This window comes from Drosophila hydei, unplaced genomic scaffold (genome assembly GCF_003285905.1).
Source record: "Drosophila hydei strain 15085-1641.00,03,60 unplaced genomic scaffold, DhydRS2 tig00000001-arrow-pilon, whole genome shotgun sequence".
NCBI classification, from domain to species: Eukaryota; Metazoa; Arthropoda; class Insecta; order Diptera; family Drosophilidae; genus Drosophila; species Drosophila hydei.
In genome coordinates this window covers 10,589,375-10,616,183 of record NW_022045643.1, presented here as the reverse complement: position 1 = coordinate 10,616,183, position 26,809 = coordinate 10,589,375, and the positions used below count along the sequence as shown (strand labels likewise).

The window sequence follows — 26,809 nt, the reverse complement described above, 5'->3', positions numbered from 1 at the left end:
AAAAAAATAAAATTTAAAAAATAATATTGTTTTTCTATAATATAGTATATATAAAATGTTAAAAATAACTTATTAAAATTATTTGTGTTATTTACAGAATATTTTGTATATTAATATTGTTGTAAAATGAAATATAATATAAAATAATAATTAGCAAATAATGAAAAAATTATGTGAAAGTCAAAAATTTATGATTGGTCATTTTTGCAACGATGTGAAAGAGGTTTGCAAGAGTATTTGGGAGTGGCATAGCCGCTTTTACCTGTTAGTTCTTGGCATTATTTTGACAATTTGATTTATAACCTTGGCCAACAAGTAAACAAAGTGCGAGAGCGAGCCACATTGCCGTGTTGTCACAAGCGATATTTATTTAGTTTCTATTTCTATGATTTTAATGAAAAAGCTTCTTCGCATATTTAAATACGACAAGTAAATATTTGCGACCATAAATCAAAACTGAGCAGCTGTGGCTGCGGCTCACAACTGAATCTAACAAATGCCCAAATGTAATTTCTATTATATTTTATTCCATTATATTTCCATTTCCATTTCCATTCCCATTGCCCATCCCAATCCCATTTGCTTATTTAGTTTTATAGTGTTCAAATTGTTGTTGGGTTTGTTTGTGGATTCTGCGAATTTGCATAGCAGAAAAGTAAATTCAATTTGTTGTATATTTAGTGATTGATTTTATTTGTTCTTGTCATAGTCAGTCACTTGTACACAGTAGCAGCAGCTACAATAATCAAATTTGATAAGCATCTATAAGCTGCCTTTCTATGTGATTCTCAGACTTGCATTTGGTAAGCAATGTATTTTGAAGGGATTACGTAATCGAAACTAAGATTAATCAACACCGCAATTACTGGGACTCGATCGACTAAAAGATACTCCGTAATCGCTTAGAGCCACATTACATCAGCGTGAATTACTTTTAAGCTCTTTAGTAAGCTAATTAAACAGATGCGAATATATATCCATGAGTGTTCCAGCTTCAGTTAGGTTGTCAGAAGGCCAGATCAACAGATGACAACAAGAGAGCATCATTTTTTTATAGTTTTATTATATGCGAGCAAGTTTTTCACTCATTTTCTTGAAGAAAGATGCATTCATTCAAATCGGTTTGAAAATCGGGAAAGCGTGAGACGTATTTTTGGACAACTTCTTCTACGCACGAATTCCTGAACTTTTCAATCCTTTCGCTAGCTGCCACCGCCTTCTTCATGGACTTTCGCATATTGACGTATGCATAGATAGCCTTCATGCCACACCAGACACCAGGTTCAATTTCGCCCTGTGTTTTCGAGCCGCAAGCTTTCGTAATACGGTCGCTAGCTGCCAGAATGCTTTCATGGATGTCTATGAAATCATTGACTGCCTTATTGCTTGTGGTGTCCGGGATACAGCTCGTAACTGAAGAGAAAAAGAAGCCGCTGAGTTTTTCAAACGATTGCGTCACCTTCACAAGACATGTCAAGGACTGGTATGGCTTGAGCATTGCTTTGACAATGCAAACTACAGACGGATCCTCCTCACAGCTCGTGGACGCGCTGACTCCTAGGAGAGTCACGGCGAACACAGTCAGCACTAGGAGAACTTTTGATGCCATTCTGCAGCTTTATATCGACTCAGTCCAAGGGTTCGAGTCGGCTTCTACTTATAGAAAGAATTGCGCAGCATCTTATACAAGAAATAATTCTCAATGAAATGGATATTAAGTTAGTCTAATAACTTGAAGAGCTCTACTAATTACTAATCACATTATGCATGGTAATTGATTCTCAGGAGAAGGGAAACAACTTGATTTATTTCGAATAAGTTTTTAATAGCAACAATATCGAAAGCTGAAAGAAAGCAACTTGAAATGGGTTTAAGGAAATCCATATAAACTTTGTGATGGCTGTCATTGGGAGTGTCGACAGCTCCATTCATCTCGAGCTCTAATCTCATTCCGAACATCAAAATCCATCGATGGATCGTAAATCACCAAAAACAAAACAAAACCTTTCACAATCAATTTATAGCACTCGCCTTCAGCCGAAATCACTCGAGAAACAATGAATTTACGACAATACAAATTCGGTATGCAAATTGACGCGATCGATGGATTGCTCTGGTTAAGATTAAGATTTATCAATTGGAACTGCACATTTATATTACAGTTTATCAATGCTGGGCCGGTTTGGCCAGTGAGAAGAAACGAAGCCAATTTGTTCATGTCTCTTGCGCCATGGCTTTTCACTATAAATTATTAGACATAAATACAAATCGTATCCGATTGATCCAGTTCTATAAACATGAAATGCTGTTTGTTGCGATTTTCGAGTGTGAAAATCTCGGCAAACAAACAACAATAAAAAAAACTGACCCAACTTTTGTTTATTGACAAAGAGCAGGCTAAATTTATAGCAGCTTCTGCCGTTGGAGCCATAAATAAAATATAGAAAACCAAAGCGGTACGCATAAATAGAACTTAAATATCATTCGAATTCGAATTCGAATTGGAATTCTAACACTCATCTTTTATATATACATATTATTTTTTTTGTGATTTTTATTTCCTAACGAGAAAGTTTTCAATTAGTTTTCTGTTCCAATTCCTCTTAGGTTCCCTATGAATGCAAATTCTACTCACATATGCCGACAGCAGGTGGCGCCCTGACGTGGGCGTTATGCCAGGTGAATGGCCGAATTCTTACGATTTCATTGAAGACTTTGGTTATAAATCGCACCATTAAGTATATACTCACATGAGCAGAAAAGCAATAGCAAAGAAGCATGCAATTCCCATAAATACGAGCTGAATTTTTCGCGTGGGCCTCAAATATCTATTCATGCCAAATCCAAATAAAAATGCATTAAATTGTCTAAAGAAAGTGACTGAATCGCAAGTCGAATAGCAAGTGCCCTTTCCCACAGGAAGAGAATCTAATGATTGTTTTTATAGCAACTCAACTACGGCCGTCCTTGACAGTATGAGGCCTATATGTTGTGTTACACACATGATACTTTACATACATATACTTTATATATTTATTTTGAATATATGTGTGTAGAAGATTTGAATTGATTTACATCAATCCTAGATATAGCAGAAAGTGTTATACAAAAAAATGTTTCCAAAGGCTCAAAGTGTTTTTCCTTTGCAGTTACCTTTAGTTCAGTCAATGTTTAATTTGCGAAATGATCCATCGACACCAAAGATGCTGTCATAGTCGCAGCTCTGTCCGGCTGGTCGCAGCTTCTCGTCAACTCCATAGTTGGCCTCCGCTCGGAGGTATTCCTTCTGTGCCGTGAAGATATCCCAAGTCAGCTGTTTGAGCTCCTCAAGCGTGCCCTGCTCGCCGCCCAGGTGTGTGGGCAAATACCTTTGCGGTATGTAGCTGTAAAGTGACTCCAGATTGCTGCCATGCACTGAGATCTGTTTAAAGGAGTATCAGAAGCTTGTAGGAGCGTAGCGTACATAAAAAAAAAATATATATTTACCCGACCCTGCTGCTTGACAGGAAGTATGGATTGCATCATATTGAAGCTCATTTGGAAGGCGGCATTCGTGTTGATCATGTGCCTGCCCTTGTCGCGAACGGGCATGGCTTCCTCCGCAAAGATGGACATCTTCTTCACTGTGCTCGACGTTACTTGCATCAGATGGGCCGCCGTATAGCCGCTAAAGTCCATGATGAGCATGCAGCCGTAGATTACGGCGTAGTCATCATTCTGCAGACTCAGCGCGCTTAAGGCATGCGCCACGGCAATTATCTCCTCAAAGCTATACTTGTCCGCTGCATAGCAGCCGGGCCGCACATAAATGATCCGTGGTCCATCGTCATGCAGTGGAATGGGCAAACGCAAGCCGACGATGTGGAAGGCGAAAGATAGACCTGGTTCAGAGCAGCTGCTTCCACTCACCCAAGGCGCAGCAGCTCGTGTACGCGCTGGCTGTCCACATCACGTATGGTATAAAAGTCCGGATATCGAGTGCGCAGCGTATAATATTTATCCAGCTTGGACTTGGCCTTCTCCAGGCTAAACTTGCAGCCGCGCAGGAACGCCACCAGGAACTGATCGTTGCTGCGTGAGCGCAAATGTGGTTGCTGTTCCAGCCAGGTGCGTATTGCCGTAATATCCGCATCCAGACGTTCGGGCACTTCGTTCAGCTCCTCGATGGCTGTCCGCTGCAAATTGGCCGACAGAGGGCGTATTTGTGGCATAATTTGTGGGTCAAGTTTAATGTTTGGTGTTCTCGAAGGCACTAAGTTCAACTACAACGCCGATAACTTCGATTCCATTGCCATTGATACGAAAAATAATCTCTTAGATTAGATTAGCTTATAGCTTGGTTGGAATTGAACTTAATTGGAGTGCAGTTATTTAGATATTAGTAATCTACTTATAACATTGCCTGATATGAACTTCCCTAAGTATTTTTAGATAGTGTTTTCAAAACTAAAGGCGAAAGTAAAGTGGAATGGGGAGGGGAGGATAAGAAGAAGTAGGAAAACAATTTTAGCTAACTTATAGGTGTTCTGACATGATCCATAAATAGTCAGGAAAATAGTAAGTATTTAATCAATCAGAAAAAAAAGATTACATGTATATCCCATGTATATATAGACACATTTAGTTAGATTAAATTGGTAAATTATATTCAAATGCAGTTCAGTTCCTTATGTCCAGTTTTTTGATGAATTTCAACCTGATTCCTAAAAAACTTAACTGGTAAAGTTAACTTAGAATTTAGGCTTGTTTTTTAGGTTTTATTTATGATGCATGTGACTGTGTTGTTGGGTGTGAATGATTCAGTAAACTTAATTGTTTTGACTCTATTTAACATGTTTTCATAGTTTTTATTTTTTTTTATTTTTATACATTTGGCAAATTATGCTAGACACGAAGTTTCATGTCTTTTTGTTATCTTAATGCTTTTGTTTGTTGTTTCGCCGAGGTAATTGTTGCTGTTGCTGCTTTGGCAGTTGTCTGCGTACACAGCAGCACAGAGACAGCTACACACACACACACAGACACAGGTACACGAATACAATTTGATGTGTGCTATGGCAGACATATTGGCACCAAAGCGAACAACAACAGACCAGCAGCTGCCAGAGCAAAGGCGACAAAAAGCAAAGTGCAAAGCATGCCATACATTCATACATTCATACATTCAAACATTCAAACATTCATACATAAATAAGTACGTGCAGGCGTATGTATATGTAGGCATCTGTGTGGGTGTGTACATTATAAAAGGCAAAGCTTTTGAAGCCATCTCTCACAGTGGCTGTCAATTCCATTTCGTCTTTTGCTTCACTGTTGGCTGCGCCCCGCGCAGCCCGCAGCCGTGTCAAAGGCTATCAATTTTAATGCACGTCGCCTTTTGTGCCAAAAAAATACAAGCGAAATGGCAACAGCAGCAGCGCAGCACAGGCAGCGCCAGCCTCAACAAGCAAACAAATAAACGAAAAGCATATGACAAGAGTCACAAACACACATACATGCTCAGGCATTCATTCTGGCATCTATAGATATAAGTACATGTGTACATATGTTCATGTATATGTGTTTGTGTATGTGTGTATATGTAAAGCTCGCTCAGCTGTTATTCGAATTGACCTTCAGCAGATTTTTCTTGGTAAAAGCAAATAGACCCATGCACCGATCTATATATGTGTGTCTATATACTATATTGGCACAAGTCTTGAATTTGATTTAAGCACAACAAATTTCGACCATTAGAACTTTGTCTGAGTTTTCATGAAGAATTCATGAATTTGAAAACACACAAAGAAAATGCTTCAAAGAGCGGCGAATATTCTGCTTAAATATTCCTGAACAATAAACAATATGATGAAATATTGCTAATAAAGGTAAATTCGTTTATAGAATTAATTCTTATTTTGAATATTTTTCAATTATTTATTATTAACATTATTAGCTAAAATTGAACAAAAAATATTGCTAATAAAGGTAAATTTATAGAATTAAATCTTATTTTTGAATATTTTTCAATCATTTATTATTAACATTATTAGCTAAAATTGAACAAAAAACTAATTCACATATAATATAAAAATACTTCAATTTGAACATAAATATATATTCTGATATAGGAAATATTTTAACAATTTCTATTTGTAGTAAATAAAAAAAATTAAAAAATATATTTTAAGTTAATTTAAGTATTTTTGTAACAAAAAACTTATTAATTAAAAACATCAATTTTTTTCAAATGATTAATTTTTATATAAAAATATTTATATTTATTCATTATTTGTAGAAAATTCTTATTATGTTGTTGCTATATTTCTAAATTAATAATTTACAAATATATTTTAAAGAAATTAATTTATCAGTATATAATTTTTAATGATCTGTAAATAAATTCTTTAAATGCTGTTGCTTTTGTTATTATAAACTTTAATAATTATTTGATAGATATTCCAAATTTCTCATTTACTTATTTTGTTGCTATATTTCTAAATTAATAATTTACAAATATATTTTAAAGAAATTAATTTATCAGTATATAATTTTTAATGATCTGTAAATAAATTCGTTAAATGCTGTTGCTTTTGTTATTATAAACTTTAATAATTATTTGATAGATATTCCAAATTTCTCATTTACTTATTTTCTTTTTAGTTTCAGCTCCCTCGCCGCATAGAAATCCCTTCATGCTTCTTTACATATCAACTATTTGTAAAGGGCGCTCGTCTCTGTGCTGTAAACAAATGTTCAGCAGGCATTTTGATGCTTCTTTTGACATTTTGCAGCTTGAATGGAAAAGTTTCTCAAAAAAGAAATGAAACTAAAAAAAATAATAAATAAATGAAAATACGAAACAGGCAGAGCATGTTCAAGTGACACCCAAGTGTTCGAAAGCACACACAGACAAAGCACGTTCCCCAGATATACATATGCATATGCAAGAATATATGTATTACATACAATACTCTATACGCTTACATATATATTATGTACGTGATTTTCTTTTTACTCCCAAATTGATTGTTGTTTCACTGCAGACAAATATTTAAATGTGATATGATAAAAAAATTTAATTCCTTAACAATTAGTTAAATACCGATGGAAAGTGTATTGATTATTCGTCGTGTCAAGCACTTCGCCTCTTACATTTCATTTAAAATGTGTTTCTGTATGAGTATTGCGATGTTTGCCCAGTTGGGGCTGTAAACATGCCAGCAACAAATTTTTGGTATTGTAAACAAATTTCAAACTCTGAAAACTTACACATATTCAACGAACTCTCCATGGGCAGAGTGTTGAAAGTGCAAACAATACACAAAACTATATCCATGCAGAGGGAATAGACTGGAAAACTTTATAATTTTGTCGCAAATGCTTATTATACACACATATGTATGTAGTCAAAGGAAGGTATAAGCATATGCATTTGTAAAGGCTATCCTCAAAAAGCTTACGAATATTGGCTATACAAATGTCTTGAATATTTAAATATTTAAGGGGGAATTTTGTATTCTGAATCCAGGGAAAATGGGAATTGGTTTTATAAAAATATATGTAATACGCAGAAGGAGACGTGGCAGACGCCATAAAGTATATATATTCTCGATCAGGACGACAAGTCGACTCGATTTATCCGTGTACGCCTATCTTAGAACATGTAAGAGGTAGAGACTTGAATTTTTTTTAGTAGTTACTTCTATCGTCAAAATAATATTTAAAATAACTATTTTCGTTTTATTGCTATCGATTAAAAATGTTATCGAAATGCTAGAGTCGCCAAATTTTGTGATTCGTTTTATGAATATATTTTTTAGTTTATAGTTTTGTTATATTTTGGATACAAGCAACAGAGTTAATGTTTATGTTTGTCACTTTATGGCGAACATAAAATTAGCCCTTCTGAAAGAAGATAAGCAGATTATCCAGAAGGTTTTTGTCAACACACCAATACATCCATCCACAGATGAGTATCCATTGGTGCGCTTTATGGACTGGCGGAGTCATGGCTTCAAAAACGATGATGTTGATGATGGTAACTAATTTCAAGAAATATTCTATAGAATTAAGCCAATTTAATAAATATTAAAAATATAGTTATTTATTTTATGATGAGGTAAGCTTCAGTAACTATAAAAAGGTACTCGATGCATAGTATAAAGATGAAAGTGAAAAATGTATTTTAAAAAATTGTTAAATCTTCATTTTTCCAATTTTTTTTTTATTCTTTACCATAATTAATTCTCAAATTTATAAAGTCATATTTCAGCTGTACTACATGTCACATCTTGGAAAATGTAGTTTTGGGGAATTCCAAGCGAATATTAGAATTATTAAAAATATATAGATATGTTTAAGATTTTCTGCACATATAGCTTAGATCTCTTGTACAGCATCTTACTTAGTATAGTTCGTTAGAAATGAAATTTGCCTGTCGTGGCACAGATCATTTTTAAAATTAAATAAACCGACTATGAACAAGTTGTGTTCCCTGGTGTGGTACGTGGTACGTGGTGCGCGGCTCGGATTCTGGCACGCGAGATCAACGTTCTCGATGAGGTAAGAAATTATTTTGAGTGGACAGATTGTGGGAATAGATCGGTTCGGTATATATATGCTAGCTAAACACATACATATATATACTCATTAAGATGTCTTTTCGCTTGTCATTTACGTATTTGTCGTCTGTGACAGGTAAAAATTGGATGGGCCTGAAATGTTTGCATTATTTAGTAAGTTGAACACACACTAATCTAATATCTAATACATACAGATAAGTCTTTGCTCTTATATGTTAAGGCTGCGCAAATTATTTTGAACTGTCCAAATTGATGAAAACTTCACACCCATTACTCGTAATGTTTTTTAAATTTGTCTGCTTTGCTTCTGTTTTCTCGGCATTTAATTTACAATCAGTGCAACAATTTTGACCAAGTTAAGTTGACCCCTCATTAGCCCCATTGTCGCCGGAAGTTTTTGATAATTTTTCTGTATTTCTTAGTCCACAAGCTGAAACAATATAACAACATAATTGCTACATTTACAGTTGAGCAAGCTGGTCTCCCTTAAGAGTTGGCAAATCTTGTTCACTTCTTTAGTTACCTTCTACTAATATATAGAAAAAGGTATATAGCTGTGTATCTTTCGATATTCAAACGGTGACAAAATCAGGAAAAATGTAATCAAACTTTTGATGATAGTACGAGTCTGTACTTCCAATTGGTTCACTCTTTTATTAATCAGCCTCTTGCCATAGAAATGCATTAAACATTAAACAAATTTCCGATACACACTTTGCTCTGTTAAAACAAGGCAATAAATATTGATTTACGCTGCGTTATTTATGCACAAATGCCATCATAAAAACTAGTTTATTTAAGTAGCGGGTTGGCAGCAGTGGGCTGGGGCGTGGTCTTTTAATTAAGCTCATTAATTGGCAGCAGTGCAACGGATACGGATACCGCAACAATTCTGCGGCTTTCCCCATGTGACTCATTTCCGCTGATTGTGCCATATGAAAAGTCAATTCCATATGTTATTCAACCTAAATATTTTCAAATAAAAAAGTATTGAAAGAAATTATGATATTATTATGAATATTACAAAGCCAAAGCCCTTGAACATAAGAATTACATTGACATATTTAAATTATTTATAAAGTGACCCAAGCATTTATACAGATATTTGTGTATATAAATTCATACATTTCTATTTTAATCCAATGTTGAAAGAATTTTTGGAGAGAACTCGGCCACATTTAGTGTTACTTCTTTGTTAGCAATAGTATTTTAAGTTTCAGAATGAATGAATTTGAATCATTGTATCATAAATTTGCGTTTCTTTGAAAGAGTTGAAAGTGGAAAGTTAGGGTATAAAAGTTTTGTGAAATGCATGGCAGTTTCTATAATGTATATAAATCCTTAATCAGAAATATAAACTGAGCCCGTCTAGTCGTATTGGTCTATACGCCCATCAGCTCATTGTTGAACGAACACATCGATCCCAGAAGCTATAGCTAAAGCTAGAGACTCTACATGTTTTTTTAATTCTGATCAAGTATTGCTTCAGTATTCGATAGCTCTTAACGTTGCAATGTAATCGATTATAAAAATTCAGTTACTAATGGTCAGGGTGTCTGCTAGTCGTGTACTCCCGACTATACCTCTCAGTTGAGTACATTTTCCATGCTAACTTAAAAAACTTGATTTCCCATTTCGGGCTTTTCGGCTTCCTAAAACATCTAATAAAACTACTTCTGTGTGACATACATAAGCCTCCGCAAAAAAGTATCTCAACTAGCACAAAGACATCTTGCTATAGTGCTTCAGAAAAATAAACAAAATTCATTTAATCTTATCTTAAATGAAAGCATAGTGCATAGCTGCTTTGTGCTTCAGCTGGCGTATCTGCTTTTTTTTTTGGCTCTTCAGGCATTGTTTTGATGGTACCACAAATTGTATCCTTTCAACTTTTTGGCAGCAAGCGACATTGACAGCAGCTCAAACGACAGAGCGGCTGCGGGAGGATATATTTTATATAATTTTATGGCACGAAGTGCAAAGTTTACAAACTACACAAGGAAAGACAAAGTGAGAGCGAGAGAGAGAGAGATGGGAAGAGAGCGACAGAGACGGAGATGGAGGGGGAAAAAGCACACAAAACAATACGAATAAAACTTGGGCCATAAAATGCGAGAATTATTGAGTCTGTCGCAAATAGCAAAACTTTTGATTCTCTTAGAAAATCTCTTAATAATCCTTTCATCTAGAAAGTGTCCCAATTTCAGCGTAGAGCAATAAACTTCCTTTGGATGCAGTGTTTGTACAGTCAAAGGCGACGTTTCCTCAGATGTCCTTTTTGGACTTCCACTAAAAATATAGCGCGTATATAAAATGTTTTAGTGTAAATGTTTTTCTTCAACTTCATATGGATATCTCCAATTTGAGCTTCGAATTTCATTAGTTTTTTTGATTAGTTCAGTTCGAGAATGATATATTTTATAACATAATTCGCTAAACGGAAGGCATCATTTGTTAGGAATCGAACAAAATGATTCCAATTGAAGCGATTTAATAACTGAGTAATGAGTATACTTCATTTTATTGTTCACTGAATCAGTTGAGTGCTTCATAATGTTTTGTTGTGAATTAACTGCTTCGCATAACTAATATCATTATGATAAAAATATCTAAAGCTGAACTGAAAACTCGTGAACCGAACTCCAAATGCTATTGCTACGGCCAGAGATAAGCAAACATCTTCGTTGTCTTCGAGCAAATGGAACTAATTGGATTGCTTAGTTGATCACATGTCGCATGTGACATTTCGAACATAATTAATCTTTTTACATTTGTCAAAACCGTTTCAACTAGTTTTGGATTTTTTGTCTACTTTTGTTTTTATTATTTTTTATTTGGCAATCAGCGAAGCGTTAAATTCTCTGACTAATCCCTAATGAATGGTTTTTTATGATGTTTTTCTAGCTAAGACGTGGGCTGTACACGTGCCAGTATATATATATATAAATAAATATATATATATATATATATATATATATATCTATATATATATATACTTTTGTATATAGAAGAATCTATCAAGCAGATTCAAAAGCGTAGAAGTGCTTAAAGATGAGGAAGAAACAGACACACATAAAATTGACTTTTTATACAATTAATTTAAGGGGAAAGCATTGATTATTAGAATCTTTATCGATGTTTATAATGAAATACAAGTATTACTTAATAGATGAATTGTGAATTGCTTAAATATAATTCAAATTTTTAAGTGCACAGCTAGAGGGCGTAGGCCAGCTAACCAATGCTCTCGAAGGAGCCTTAGCTTGTTAATATAAATGTAATCAAAATGGATACTAAGAAATTGATAAGAATATATATATATTTGTATTTTTATTCAAATACTGATAAATATTATCATGTTTGCTGCGGATGGTCTGAACAGCCTATAAAAACGAACAAAAATGTGATTTTCGATGCCTGCTGTAAATTCTATAAAATAAAATAGATAAAAAAATAAATTAGGCAATATAAATAATAGGAATATTAAAATTAATTATATTTATATTTAAATTAGTTAATTATTCATGCCACAAACAAGTTAGTTGCAGTTCATTTAAATGTGTGAAAAGTCGAATTACACAAATCGAATGTGTTTGGTTCATGTTTGACATCGTGCGAACAGAAGTTTTCACATAGATCCCATTGGAAGCTACTGCAAAATGGGCCAATTACTGCTCGTATTACTCTGTGTCAGTGCCTTTGACGTAAGTTGCCAATTGTTAAAATCAGTTTAAATCCGATTTAATCATTATATATAAAATAACTTTTAGATCTATTCAACAAATGCCGAAACAGCATTAAATAAAACTTCGGTTCCGATCATTTTATCTGAAGTGTCACCGACTCTGTTTTTCGAGTACTCATCGAAGTTGCGGAAGATCAAGATGTCTCTTCGCAACTGCACGGATGAAGCGCAGCAAGAAAGCTTTGAGCCCTTGATAAGGAAAGTAGACGTTATTATCAGAAATTGCTTGACTGTTCTCAAAGAATCTCTAAACTGGGGCTCTTTGGGCTACAGTGCAAAATCAAAGGCTTTAATGACGGATGTTTACGTGCTTACTACGGAGTGCTTGTTTGCCACACTGGATTTTTCCAAGCTGAATCGCTGTGAAAGGAAATGGATTAACCAGTTTACAAAGACACTCAATAAAGCCAGATTGTTTTTTAAAAAGTTCTTTTAGCAAAATTCCTAAATAATGGCCTTCAACAGCTACGAAAATTGATGAAATTAAATTAATAAAAATTTTATATTGACACTTCTTACAATAAATATATTTTTGTATTCAACAAAATTTTACAAGCATATAAGTTAGAGCAGTTAGACTGTATAACGACTGTAATTCTTCTCCTGAGATTTCGCATTCGCTCGCAAAAGCGCAGAGCGAATAGAAGCGAAACTCTTGACTCCTGGAAGCGCCTGACAGGCACACAAAACTGATTTCCAGCTAACAAATAGCCGGAACTGTTGCCTGTATCGGCTAGCTGGGCATGCGTAAGTGAAGGGGCAAGGGGCTTGGCACGCGGTTGACTGATTTTTGTCTCCATTGAGTGCGGCGCGTAATTAAATTCTTGGCTAGGCGGCGGGGCACAGGCAACCAAACTGCTCTGCTGTGCGTGCTGGTAATGACGGGGCGGTGCTGTGTGGGTGGCGACGCCCGCCACCCACCAAATTTATCAAGCAGACAAATATTTGCTCTAATTAGTAAAATTGGACACGTTCTGTGGATGGGGCAGCTGCGGGTGCCAGCGCCTCGAGCTGCTCGAGCTGCAGTGTTGACTGATTGCCCCTTCGAAAAATCGTTTGTTGTCTTCGATTTGGGGCCGCTCATTAAATGCTGCTGGTCGGGCCTACAAGCGGTCCCTGGGCCGAAAATTAGTTTAAGACAGTAAATGCCAATTGCGTGCCACGAAATTCCACAATTGTTTGCCTGGGTATTGTTTAAAGCGATTAACGCATAATATCCTGTTGATTGGTAATTGTCTTCGCATGCAGATTAAGTAATTTGCTACAAAGGCTTCTGCCCCTTCATGTTCACAATTAGCCAATACCCGACAATTTCAATATTTGGGGACTATTTAGTATTTAGAGAGCGTGACAAACAAAAAACAAAACTACTTCTGACATGGCAGTTCGTTAACGGCACGCAATAAAAATAGCTCTATTTGAACAGCAGCTGATGGGATATTATATATATATCTTTATATATATATAATATAGTATATAGATCAACTGCAGCTACTTATTTCACTATGCTTGCTCATTTACTTAAGGAATGAAGCATTCCATTTGTAATTTCTGATGCGATTATTTTAGAACATCAATTTCAAGTTTTTTGATTCTTATTTTCAATATTAATATTAAGCTCATGATATAATTAGCTTAATATTATTATATCATAAGAAAATGGATAGTTGGACTTGCTTTTCTTTTGAACATAATTCGAGGTTCAATCAATTAAAAATTTCTGCAAAAGAATACATGGAAAGAGAGCTGACAGATCCATAAAGTACACAAACTCTAGGCAGCTTCGTTTGTTTCTCTGTTTGTCTCACTTGAAATTTTGAATGTAAGTTTGTCATTTTCTCGATTTTTATTTCTTTATGATCGATTCTCAATTCTCTCCAAATGTGCAAAATGAGATTTGAGACTTGCTCGTCGGCAAATAGAAACATTTGAATTTTGTAGAACGCTCCCCAACTCTGACTTGATTATTGATTATTGGATCTGTCCAATTGTTTAGCATAGATATTTGTAGTTAAATATGCAAGTGAAATATATCAAGTGTTAATTAAAAATAATTATAATTTATACAATTTGAAAATCTGTGTGAAACTATTTATTGTAAATAAAATAACTACTAATTTGAGTCTCGTACTTCCACTTTTATTGTTCTGTTTAGTGGCATATGTGCAGTTAGTATTATTATTATAATATTTATTAAATTAAACATTGAGTTCATTTCAATGTGTGAAAAGTCGATTTACACGGTTCACAAACATATCGAATGCATTTGGTTTTTGTTTGACATCGTGCAAAGTTTTCTTATAGATCCCATTGGAAGCTACTGCAAAATGGGCCCATTGCTGCTAGTATTACTCTGTGTCAGTGCCTTTGACGTAAGTTGCCAATTGTTCAAATCGGCTGAGATCATAATAGTTAGTAAAACCTTTTAGATTAATTCCGCAGAAGAGTTGAATGAATTTTCCGAGCAATTTTCTGTGGCGAATATGTCAGAGTTGACAATGCACTTCTTCAACACATATAAGTCGCAGTGTCATCGGCTGAAATCTGGCATTACGAGGTGTAAACGAGATGGCAAGAACAAAAAGTTGGATGCGTTCATAAAAGGCATAAGCAAAAAACTAATTCCCCAAATCATAAAGTTTGTCACAGATTGTGCGATACTCACCGAATGCATATGGACTGAAAAATTCGATATGAATATCATCCACATCATGACCATCGAGTGCCTGCTTGATTCACTCGACATTCCAAATCTGAATTCATGCCAAAAATATTATATGAAAAGGTTTACATGGATACTAAATAGAGCAAGACAAATCTTTGAAAAGTTCTTAAGTTAATTAACAACATTTTAAAGTTCATGTTTCATGTTAAATGAAAATAAATTGATTTTTGTACCAAAGTTGAGTTGGGGGTGGGGTATATACGACTACACAATTAATTGTGAGGATGCAAGCTCGAATCATTATCATCAACATCATCTCTAGAATATGTGTCGAATGGTTGGCTAAGATAATCGTGGGAAGATATTAAATGAAATTCATTTCAGCCTTATGTTATAATATCGATAGCGCCAAAGGCAACCATACTTTTCAAGCTAGTGGGAAGTACTTAAAGAGAGAGAATCGGGTCGTATATAAACTTATAAGAAACTTATAAGAAAAACACAGAAACTCTAGAAACATTGTCTGCCATTTAAGCACAGTTACAGAAATGAAATAAATCAACAAATCACATAGGTCCTGCGACCCAACAAACAACAGTTGACCTAACCCATTTGCAACAGAAAGGATATGTGTATATACATATATATATATATATGTATGGGTGTGTGTGTGTGTTGTGTGCAGCTTTTTGATAGTCCAATAGGGACTGCCAAAGATATATACTTCAATAATTCATTTGAATCATGATAAATGCCCGGATTTGACTCTAGCATTCGCAAAATATACTGAGGTCAGCATGCACTCACACACTCACACACACTTAGGCACACACACGTAGCAAGCTGGCAATCCTTTCGCACAGATTGGGATTCTGCTTACGTTTTGACTTGGCCAACAAATTGTTGGCTATGGACTATCCCGTGCAACTTAATGTTCCATGTATGATATACTTATTACGGCCAGTTGGCATGGCCAACAGTTGGCCAAAAGCTGATTCAGCTCGTGATTCCACCAGGATTCGGCGACATAGAAATGAATATCTAGCGCAAAGCATTGTAAGATTTAAGCAGAACAAATTAAAAAGATTATACGCCTAAGCATTTTAATACTTACCTTAATTCCTCAAAGAAAGTCTGAGTAGGAGACAAATGGACAGCTGGACAGAGAAGCAGACGAACAGCCGGAGAAGCTTCGTGGAGTCTACCACAGCTTCTCTCTTTGTTACTGTCATTTTCGTTAGCATTTTCACTGGCATAGATGAACTTAGAATATCGCCTAGGCGGAGAATATTTTGTTTCAGTTAAAACAACTCTCTAATTTTAGAATTATATTATGAAGTAATTTAATTACATCGATTTGAATTATATGCGCTAAGCGGAGCTGATGTAGTCAATGCGACGCGAAAATATTCCTCTTAATACTATTAAATTTTATAGACTCATAGAATGCAGAAGCTATTTTCAATCATTATTCTGTCTGCGGGCCTGCAGGGCGCTACCTGCGTGAGCTTGCAACTACCGGCTGGCTTTACAACTGGTATTGTAATGAGCTCTGCGAGTCCCAATTTCCACCACTGTTTCCAGAAAGCTGTCACATCTCTAGCAGCAGCGGCAGCTGCATTTCACACACGTGCGAAGAACTGCACAGGTGACATCGATGACGAAGTTTCGGAGAGTCTGATTCGACTGACCGAGGCTGTGGAAATAACGAACCAGAACTGCGTTAAGGACACGCCAGAATGCGGTGCCGGTAAGCTAGCACAGGAGCTCGCAGTAATGGAGTCGTGCACGTTTTTAATGGAATCAAGTCTTAATGGAGAATTGGACTTTAAGGTTCCGCTCCTCGAATGCGTCTGGAAGGAAGTAAGAGAGGTCATTATCCAATGTTCCACTGCTGTTCAAGAAACGTTGGCATGCCAAAAAGACACAATCAAAACCAAACTTTTCAAAGCCAAAAATTGATTATTTAAGATGATTTTAATATAAAAAATCGGAGACTAATTGAATTTGTTTTATTAACTTCCAAAGTAAACCTTCAAGCATGATTATCATACAATACTTCAGATATATTGAGAAAAATTATTAGTTCATTTGCAAATGTGTGTAACAGGCCGATCAGGACGACAAGTCGAGTCGTCCATGTGTGTGAATGCGTCGATCCCATTTATAAGAACTAGAGACTAGAGCACGCGCATATCAAATTTGTTTCATATATTCGATACATGAATAAACTACATAACCACGACAATGCTCTTGCACTAAGACTACTGGATGACTCAAGCAACCACAGGCGACTCAAAAGATTACATGTCCTAGACCTACCCCACAGAAATAGATAAATGTGTAAAGTAGATAAATATATGGATTGATCTCATTGGAGCCCAAGCCATCCGGTTACGTAATATTATTGTTAACAAATTTGTTTATTGTCTAGTATAAAACAGATTGCAAATAAAAACAGCAATTAAAAAAAATATATTTATATTCGATAACTATTCCCATTTAATTGTTATCGAATAAAAACATGATCGAGTGCTAGAACCTTAAAAATGTTGTAGTTAGTTGTGTGTATATTTTATTCAATTTGAATTTTGGTTGGATCTTGAATACCTGCTCCAAATGTTGCCAAATTCTTTAAAAATAAGTTCAGTTGGAAATAGGGCCACTAAGTGAAGGATTCTGCATTTCTAATAATCTAATAGAATATGTAGATCATGCGCTGAAAATTGCACTAAAATTTCCTAGTCGGGCAGCCCGACTTGAGTTTTCTTACTTGTTAATATTTGTTCAGGTGTAAGGAGTAAATTGGTTTCAAGCAATGTTTGCACACCTGTCTTTCTATACCCTAAACTCACTCGTAGTGGGTATAATGGGCTAACAGGCAGCAGTAGGCGTGGCATATATGGTCAGATCTGGTGCGACTGATTGGAAAATACATCTTCAAAGGGTTCAGTGTATCTCTTACTAACTTGTTATTTCTGGTGCAGGGTATCTCCCAGTCGCAAACTTATCGACTTTCCCTATTTGTTAGAGAATATGACAATAATGGGATATATTTAAGCAACGGACTTCGAGCCACATCTAATTTCAATTGCTCCACGTCCAATTAGCTGAACAGTGTTCGTAGTATTATATTAAAATATTGATGTATCTTGCGGCCATTACAATTTGGACTTCTTGCAGAAATGGGTGTAAAATTCGCATTGCTGATTTTTTGTGCAATGCTCCTTCAGGCAGCTAGTGCAGATATGCCGCAAGATGAGGCCAGAGTGAAAGAAATTAATTGGTCTCAGCTTCTTGTGCAGGAACAAAAGGTAAAGATATCGCCAATAAAGCACAAAAAATTGGCGCACTTACTGAAGGGCAATACGAACGTCGAGTCTGCTGACTGTCACACTTTAGTGACCGATGTCTTAGCGAAAAGTGCAGATGATTTTCTAACTAAAATGCGCAGCTGTCCGGAGACGCCTGCAAGTCAAATTAATTTTAGAAGTATACAGAAACCGGCCAGTGAAATCAAGGAAATACTATTGGATGTACAAAAACAATGTAGAGGCTTGGCAGGGAACTGCCTAAACACAAATCTGGCCAAATATCACGAAGTCAACAAATTAGTAATTCAAATAGCTAAAAGTATAATCTATATAAACGCGGCGAAAGCTGATGTTTGTAAATTACCGAGTGCGCGGGCATTACTAGGCTTAGCGATAACCTTCATATCTGATATTACTTTTTGCTCACAAATTTAGGAATTTTAGAAATTAATCGTGTCTTGTAAATGGAATAAAAGAGTCAGATTAAAATGCAGCTCAAATAAAACAAATTAAATAAATTAATAGGTTTTTCGTCTTTTGTTTTGATACTTTGAACCCATTGAAAATGGGAAATCAGCGTTTAATGCTTTTGTGATATTGCATGCAACTGACAGACAGACGCCTGAGAGACCCCATCAAGTAAAGTATATTTTTGACCAAGGCTGTTGTCTGTCCATCTGTCCGTCCGAACTACAAAGGCTGGAGTCTTGAATTTGAAATGTAATTTCATGTATATCGAACGCAGCTCGATAGCTCATCCCATTTCGTTCTTGTCGATAATAATAATTGGAATAGAAGTTGATGTTCCAGTCATTCTATACTATTTTATGGTTTGCAGGCGCATTCAAATGATTTCTTGGATCAGTTATACGGTCTTTCGTGTTCATCTGGAAACAGACACGAAGCCTATTTTCATAAATTTAATGAAATATCTCCGATTTCAGCGGTTGCCAAAAAAAAAATAATAATTAAAAACAAACTTTGTCAGCGAGGTCAAATAACTACAACTGAGTAATATACTGCTCTAATTGAAGCATTGAATAAGTTAATTAATTAAAAAAGAAGCTTCTTCCATATTGACCATATTTGCACCTTCTGAATGAGGAAAACGCGTGGTTTATTTACTCTACTTGTAGGTCCACCTCGCTTGATAAGTGTCCTTTGGTAAATGTACTTTAAGCAATGTTACATCCTATGATGCTATTGTAATGTAAATATGTTACATGCCAAGAGTACAGGTTTTTACTATTTTGAAAAGAGTTTCCATTTTTTGAATTTCGATACCTCCAGAAAATGGGAAATTATCATTTGTGCATATAGCATTAAAAGTCTCTTGCTTTTACTTATTTTATAATATTTAGATATACTATCTACGTTTAGTATACAATAATATATATTTAAATCGTTGCTATGATCAAGAAGATATGTCGTCTGCTACACCTGCCACGCGCTGTTACGTGCATTTTAACAAAATCATCATCTCAAAAGATATTATATATATTTTAATATTATCTATATATATAATTTACAAGTTTATCTTAAAAACTGTGCAATGAATAGGGCTGTGCATATGCCGAAATCTAGAGAAAATTTTAAGGCATTGCAAAAAATATCCATAGTTAAAGGTCGTATGCATTCCGGAAATATTTTATTATCTATCCAAACTACTTCGGCCACAATGAAACAGTTCAACATAATGATACCGGCCATCGCTGCCGTTCTAATAACTATGCACGGTGAAAATTCGATTTGACAATGGTTTAAGGCCGTTGTTGATAATTTACTGATCTTCCTCATTTTTGGTATTATACCCTTTAGTACGTCTTTCTTCTCGCCTGACTCGTAGTCAATACAGGAAACCGTTTCCAGATAATTTATACTTCTTCTTTGCTGATCTCTTAATGCGACAGTAAAGCAATCGAACTCACTAGACAATGAAGTGGCTGTATCTATAGCGGGGCGTATATTGTGCTTTAATAGTGGCCTTAATCTGAAAACATGGGGCAAAATTGGAGTTGACCATGTTGTCGACGTCTCGTCATCTGCGCCTTTTTCGAACTCTTCAAAACGCTCGCTGAAACTCCTATAAATGGTAAAGAAATTTACTGTTAGTAGTCGAAAAGACCGTAATAAAAACAAATTTGAATACTTCGTTGTCTGGTCACATGGTGTAGCAGCACGGATAATGTTACTGGCTTCATCATTTAAAATATTTTCTTGACCCATCACATCATTTTGAAAGGGATCCCTGCCATGTCTAAAATAACTACTCGTGGCAGGAGTCGTCTCTTTTGGCGTTCGTGTTGTTATTCGTTTGGCCGCTTTAAGTGTTAACGTTCTTGGATGGTTTTTTTTTGGTTTTGATGTTTTTACTGGTTTTTTTAGCTGATCTCTTTGCTTGGGTGGCAATATCGAAGGAGTGCCAAGCTCGAATGTGGATAAATTGGAATCAAATCTCCTACCATTACGACGTTTCACATGGTGAATGCGTCTATAAGGTCGACTATGAAGAAGCTGTTGCTTGTCATTACTCAATTCGGAATTCGGAAATTTACTAATGTGGCTCTCACTCTTAGCAAGCACAAAGAGTGAAATAACTATTAACACTTTCATTTTAAAGAGCTTCTGTTGTAACTGACAGACAGACAGGCACCACTCGTTTTTATAGGTCGCGAGGCATACGCAATTGAACTTGGCTTAATTCGAATTAGATATGGTCAGGTGTTCTGTATGATTTCTAGTTAGATAAGCGTGTTCAATGGATTTGTGTTATATAACGAGCTTATTTTTATTATTCACTTTATTGTTATTATTGGAGTTATCACGTTTGTGTTGCGGAGCTTCAACATATTAAAACATGTAAATGCCTTATCTTCCGCTAGCAATTTGCTATGCAAATTAACATAGGCATAATAAATTTCGATTCTTTAAATAGTACCGTTATCTTCGACGTATTGGAACAGTCGTAAAAATCTTCAAACGAAAGACATAACGGAAAAGTTGAAGCAAGATGGGATCTGAATCGCTTGATATAGCATATGGACCCAAATTTTTTTTAAATATACTTCTGAACATAATTACGGGGAAGGCGATTTTTTGTATTATAAAAGGAATATTCGGCATGCTTATATTGATGCCCCAGATATTTGCGAGATTCATTAGATGTACAGCCCTGCAGAATCCAATTTCTGCAAGTATCATATGCATTTATGAAGCAATAGAGAACCTAAAGGTTTCACCAGGTGAAAGTGTGCTTAAGGTGATCGGTAAATTTTTTCAAGGAATCCTTAAAATCTTGATGTGCGCTCTTGAATTTATACAATCGATTATTGGTTTTCGAGTGACGTTAATTACTTTGGCAATACGTTGTATCTGGTACGCGATTAGGCCATCACTGTGTGAGATTCTTGAAGGAATATGGGGTATTATCAAGTGTATGGGCGGATTAACCTGAACGACCGACTCGGCTGTGTTATATATAGCTGTGCATATTTGAACTTGCAAAGAATAAAATTAAATGCTAAAAAAGTTAACTCGTTCTCTCTTTGAGGCTTAATCTAAGCTACTTATTCAACATTTTCTGTATCTATTAGCGAATATGAAAATATTGAAATAACAAAACTTCAACTTCTCCACATGCCATCCAAATACACAAATCGTTGTCTGCATTGCAGAAACCCAGAACTACATAAAGTATATGTCCATGTGAGCTTCGAGTTCTTGCAAACCACAAAAGCTGGAAACTAAGCATTTGTTATATATTTATACACTTATGATAAAATGGTGGGAGAAACACCTCTTCGCAATGTTCAGGGTATCTCCTTGTCGCAGTGATCTAATAAGGCAAAATACTTGGGATTGCTAAGAGCTAACTATACATAGATTTATTCAATATTTGCATTTTTAATTTTTTCAAGTCGTAAGTATTTTCGAGGATGAATATAAGCACATACCGACATCGACACTGAACTGAAGTGTATTGCAAAAAACGTCCATAGCTGATTTTTGCTTGCATTCCGGAATAAGTCGTAGGTTAGCCCAAAACAGGGAATGCATTATCGTAATGTTAATCTGAGCTACGAAGATTAATGCCAACAACGTGTGGCCGAAGCAAAGAAAACCTAACGAGACAATCGAACACGAATCTTGAAGGTTGTCAATTTTGTTCACTATTTGCAAACATTTCTCCTTGATAAAAACTGTTACATTGAGCTCATTACCTTTCTCTAAAGTCATACACGCTAGAAAAGATGCTACGACTTCCTTACATTTATCAATTTGTGCTTGCATGATGTTCATAAAACAATTTCCTCCTTTTTCAAGACGCATATCCAATAACCTCAAGGCTAGCGCGCTAGGTGGTAGCTCCTCTAAAATTTCTTTCGAAGGTTCTTTTGGCCTTCTCCACGATTCCGTTGTTGCACTTCCATTATTTCTTTTTTCGAATGACCTGAAGCGCTCATCGAAAGATCTAAATGAGAGCAAATGAAAATTGATATCATAAAATAATAGATGTACCTCAACGTATACTTAATTACTTCAATTTTGTGCATACGGTTGTTTTGCGTGTTGTGATTTTTGTTGTTGCTGTTGTTGTTTTGGTGGTTGTTGTTTTTGATTTCCCTGTTGTTGTTGTTCTTGTTACTGGTTTTGTTGATCGTTTTGTTGTTGATCGTTTTGTAGTTGTTCGCTCTGTAGTTAACCCTTTTGGGGCGATTGGCTCTTGTTTGAGAATGTCTGACTTTTGCGACGTTATCCAAATATGGTCGAAATCATCTCTGGGAGAGGCGGAGTCCAATAGTTCCTCCGATAGTCCGTAGTAAGCGGCAGTTGTTCTATAAGGACGGCGATAATCAAGCTGTTGCTTGGCATCAGCCAAGTCAGAATTCTGGTCTCTATTAAGGTGGTTTTCAGTTCTAGCAACTACAAAGAGTGAAATAACTATTAAAGCTTTCATTTTAAAGAGCTTCTGTGGTAACTGACAGATAGTTGGCACAACTCGTTTTTATAGGTCGTGAGGCATACGCAATTGGACTTGGCTTAATTCGCATTGGATGTGGTCTAATCAGGTGTATGATTGCTAGTTAGGTAAACGTATTCAATTGACTTGAGTTATAAACGAACGACTCACGACTCACGACTCTAGCATTATTATTATTACTGAAATTAATTGAGGTCAAAATATGTACATTTTTATTCTAGTGGTCAGCTTTATTTAACACATGTATTAAACAACATTTGTTCTTTGTTCTATATTCTACAAGCTGCAGACGATCATTTGGGAAGATGTATATATTTCGTTAAGATTGGACAAATTACATTCAACTTATTTCAAAACACAAATGCTTCTTCTTACGCCTGCAATTTGCTATGCACAGTACCATAAGTGTAGCAAATTTCGATTCCTTAAATAGTACCGTTAGCCGCGAGGTGGTGCAACAGACGTAGAGAATCTTCTGCCGAATCAAAATGGCTTTCGCTGTACTTTTCTTGATAGCACTTTGTGCTCACTGTGATGGAAGGAAAGTAGAAGGACAGAAGCAGTTAGTTGTGGACCACAAATTTTTTAAAAACCTTATAAGTTCTGTATTTTCATTTGACAAGCTGAAGTGCATATTTGAAGCTACTGTGCACTTGTATAAATATGTGGCATATGCATTGTATGCATTTTTACAGTGCGGCTCAGAGATCAGCGAATTTAGTGAAGTAATATCAGGACTGCAGCAAGCTTTGACCACTATGTTGGAAAATCATGGCAATATAGTGCCTACGATAGTTAATAAGCTGAAGGCTGTCATAAAACTGATCAAGTTGGGTATGCAGCTGGTAAAACAATGCATGAGTGTTCTTAATACCTTCATGGATCTGTTGACTCGATGTTTTTGGGCAGTTCTTAAAATGTTAACTTGTCCCATTGTGGAGACTTTATGGAAACTTATAGAATGCTTAAATAAATAAAGGTTAAGAGAATTAGTGAAGTGGTTTGCAATGCCCAGACTTGTATACAAATGACAATATACCTAAAGGAAGCAAGCATTTTAACAAATCTATTATAAACTGATTTCCCATTTTCAATGACAATGACATTTGGGTAATATGTTAATATTTATATATTGAATTCAAATTGTATATAATTATAATTATAATGACATAGTTTCTATAGGATACTTTAACCAGTGAATGGTGTAACAGTCTGAAAACAGTATGAAAACTATAGCGCAACTAGGAGATATCCTGATCATCAGCGGATCTGCGTTTTCTTAAATATTTTCCACAGCTTATAACTGCCATAAAAAAGCAGAAGAAAACTGACCTCGAACCAGCATCAAGTAAGAGTGCGCTAGTTGAATCGAGCAGATACCCCGAACACGGCGAGTAGTTGTTAATCCAATCATTCTACACGCATGCTTCTTCTTACACCTGTCATTTGTTATGCCAAGTTCCATAAGCGTATCAAATTTCGGTTCTTTAAGTACTACTGTTAGCTTGGACGTGGTGGCGCAGTCTTTTAACAAAAAGCGTAATGGCAGTTTGGAGCCTTCTCTTGATAGTGCTTTGTGCTCACTATCATAGAAAAGAAGAAGGAAAAGGATCATTGGCAATGTGTTACCAAATTTGTGCTAAGCTTCTTCAGGCCATGCTTACGTTTCTTATAGTCAAATGGCTGTTTAGATGTGTGGCTAACACAATATATGCATTCATGAAGTGCCCACACGAAACTCTAATTGGCCAAATAATAGCTGGATTTAATGAATGTCTTCATACTGTGCTGCAGAATCGTGGCAATGTCTTGGTGCTCAGAATTAAGAAGGTTTTCGCAATCATAAAACTGATCTTGTTGAGCATGGATCTGGTAATATCCTGTGCAATTCTTAAAACCTTAGTAGATCTGTTAATTGAATGTAATTGGGCATCTATTAGATTATTAATTTTTCCAGTTGTTAAGAGTTTCTTACATGCATAAATTACCTTTAGTGAATTCAACTTGTTGTTTTATTTTTCTTCAGTACTCTAATACTCGGATACATGGCGTAGTCGATCTAGCTCTGTCCGTCTCTGCGTCAGAGAATATGAGAGCTAGAGGCTTGAAATTCGTTTGCTGGTCCGTCTATAATAATCGATAAAACGATTGGATTTGGATACAGCCCCCTTTCGCCAAAAATGTGTAGCTGGTGCACAGGTATCTCACAGTCGAGTAATCCCGACTAGAGGTGTGCGTGTACAGGAGAAATTGCGTGTGTTTTGTCTATCTTGGCATTGATAGTAACCATAGAGGTGCTGCATAGTCAGGCACTCCCGATTAGAGTTTTATATTTAAATTCATATATTTTGCGATTTCAGTTACAAGGGAATAATACATTATATTTATTCATAAGGAGCACACTCGAAATAATTTTTGGACCATAGTCGAATATTATTTGAATTCCCCTCTGCATTCTTAGCATAACATAATATGCGATGTGCATACGCAGTATGTTAACTGCGGTATTTATTTATAAAAAAAATATTGTAGCTTAATTTAATTAATTTCTGACATGGTCGCTTCCATTTACGACCAGTTTTTTAATTTAACAATTTTGCCCGAAAGCCGGCCATTTCGCCCACATCCGGTCTGCGAGGCTCGAAATATGCCTGGTCTGCGACATTCAATTGATGAATGCGATTCGTAATTAGCGCCATGTTTCCATACTGCAATGCGGTTGTCATTTGTTGGCTGTCAGCTGGTGGTGCATGGTTCTTGGTTGGTGGTGCGTGGTGCGTGGTGCTTGGCTCTGGACGCCGCTTTAATTAAAACGAAGCCAAAATAAGCTTTTGTGGCATGCCTATCCGGAATAACGTTATTTGCCAAACTCACGTGCGCCACATTCATTCGTTCATTTGCAGCACTGAATATAATTTACGCCACTAATGGGCGGCGATATTTTACTTGATGCTTACTCATAACGGTTGTCTGGGTACAGGGTATATACACGCTGATGCAGGTCAGTTGTCAGTGCATCTCACGGAAGAATGAAGGAGAAAGAGAGCTGAGATATTTGCTATATTTATTACCACTGATAGATTAAAGTTTTTTTTAGATATTTGGACTATAATTTATATCAAATAAATTATGAAATAAATTATAAATAAAATTATAAAATAAACATTCTTGAAGACTTCTTATTAGCAATTCAAATAAAATAAACTTAATAGCAATATTTGTTTACCAAGTAATTCCTTTCGATTATTTTTATGTGACTAATGAATATATTACATTTTAGAGTTTATCTCTTAGTCAAAAATTTTACATTTTATTTCAAAAAAGAAATTGTTATTGATTAAAAACATTATTATTAATTCAGTTTTTAAATCTTTTGATTTCGAACATTTAAATTGTTTAAGTAGTTTTATGTGTATTTTATTCAATTTTGATTTTGTTATATTTTGAATATCGGCTTTAAATTTGCCCAAAATTATTTAATTTAAGTTTCAAGATAGCTCCTAGTGGGGCACATCCGACTATGCCATTCTTAAGTGTTCG

The 26,809-nt window shown here is 35.5% G+C and overlaps 3 protein-coding genes and 1 long non-coding RNA gene across 4 annotated transcripts; 1 reads left to right on the top strand and 3 right to left on the bottom strand.

Moving 5' to 3' along the window:
* Positions 1–3,043: 3,043 nt before the first annotated feature.
* Positions 3,044–3,850, bottom strand: LOC111593119 (alpha-tocopherol transfer protein-like). The gene is made up of 2 exons (XM_030224545.1): positions 3,487–3,850; positions 3,044–3,421 (listed from the first exon to the last, which is right to left on the bottom strand). Exons 1-2 carry the CDS (start codon positions 3,685–3,687, stop codon positions 3,161–3,163), a joined length of 462 nt encoding a protein of 153 aa, XP_030080405.1. The 5' UTR covers positions 3,688–3,850; the 3' UTR covers positions 3,044–3,160.
* A 55-nt stretch (positions 3,851–3,905) lies between these two features.
* On the bottom strand, positions 3,906–4,436 carry LOC115483722. Its single transcript, XM_030225882.1, has one exon. The coding sequence runs from the start codon at positions 4,209–4,211 to the stop codon at positions 3,906–3,908; it is 306 nt and encodes a 101-aa protein (XP_030081742.1). The 5' UTR covers positions 4,212–4,436.
* A 13,479-nt stretch (positions 4,437–17,915) lies between these two features.
* Positions 17,916–18,796, top strand: LOC115483407. The gene is made up of 2 exons (XR_003944343.1): positions 17,916–18,093; positions 18,158–18,796. It is a non-coding gene; the product is annotated as an uncharacterized LOC115483407 (long non-coding RNA).
* Positions 18,797–19,821: 1,025 nt separating this feature from the next.
* LOC111593134 lies at positions 19,822–20,927 on the bottom strand. The gene is made up of 2 exons (XM_023305734.2): positions 20,438–20,927; positions 19,822–20,371 (listed from the first exon to the last, which is right to left on the bottom strand). The coding sequence occupies exons 1-2, from the start codon at positions 20,899–20,901 to the stop codon at positions 19,822–19,824; spliced, it is 1,014 nt and encodes a 337-aa protein (XP_023161502.2). The 5' UTR covers positions 20,902–20,927.
* Between the last annotated feature and the right edge of the window lie 5,882 nt (positions 20,928–26,809).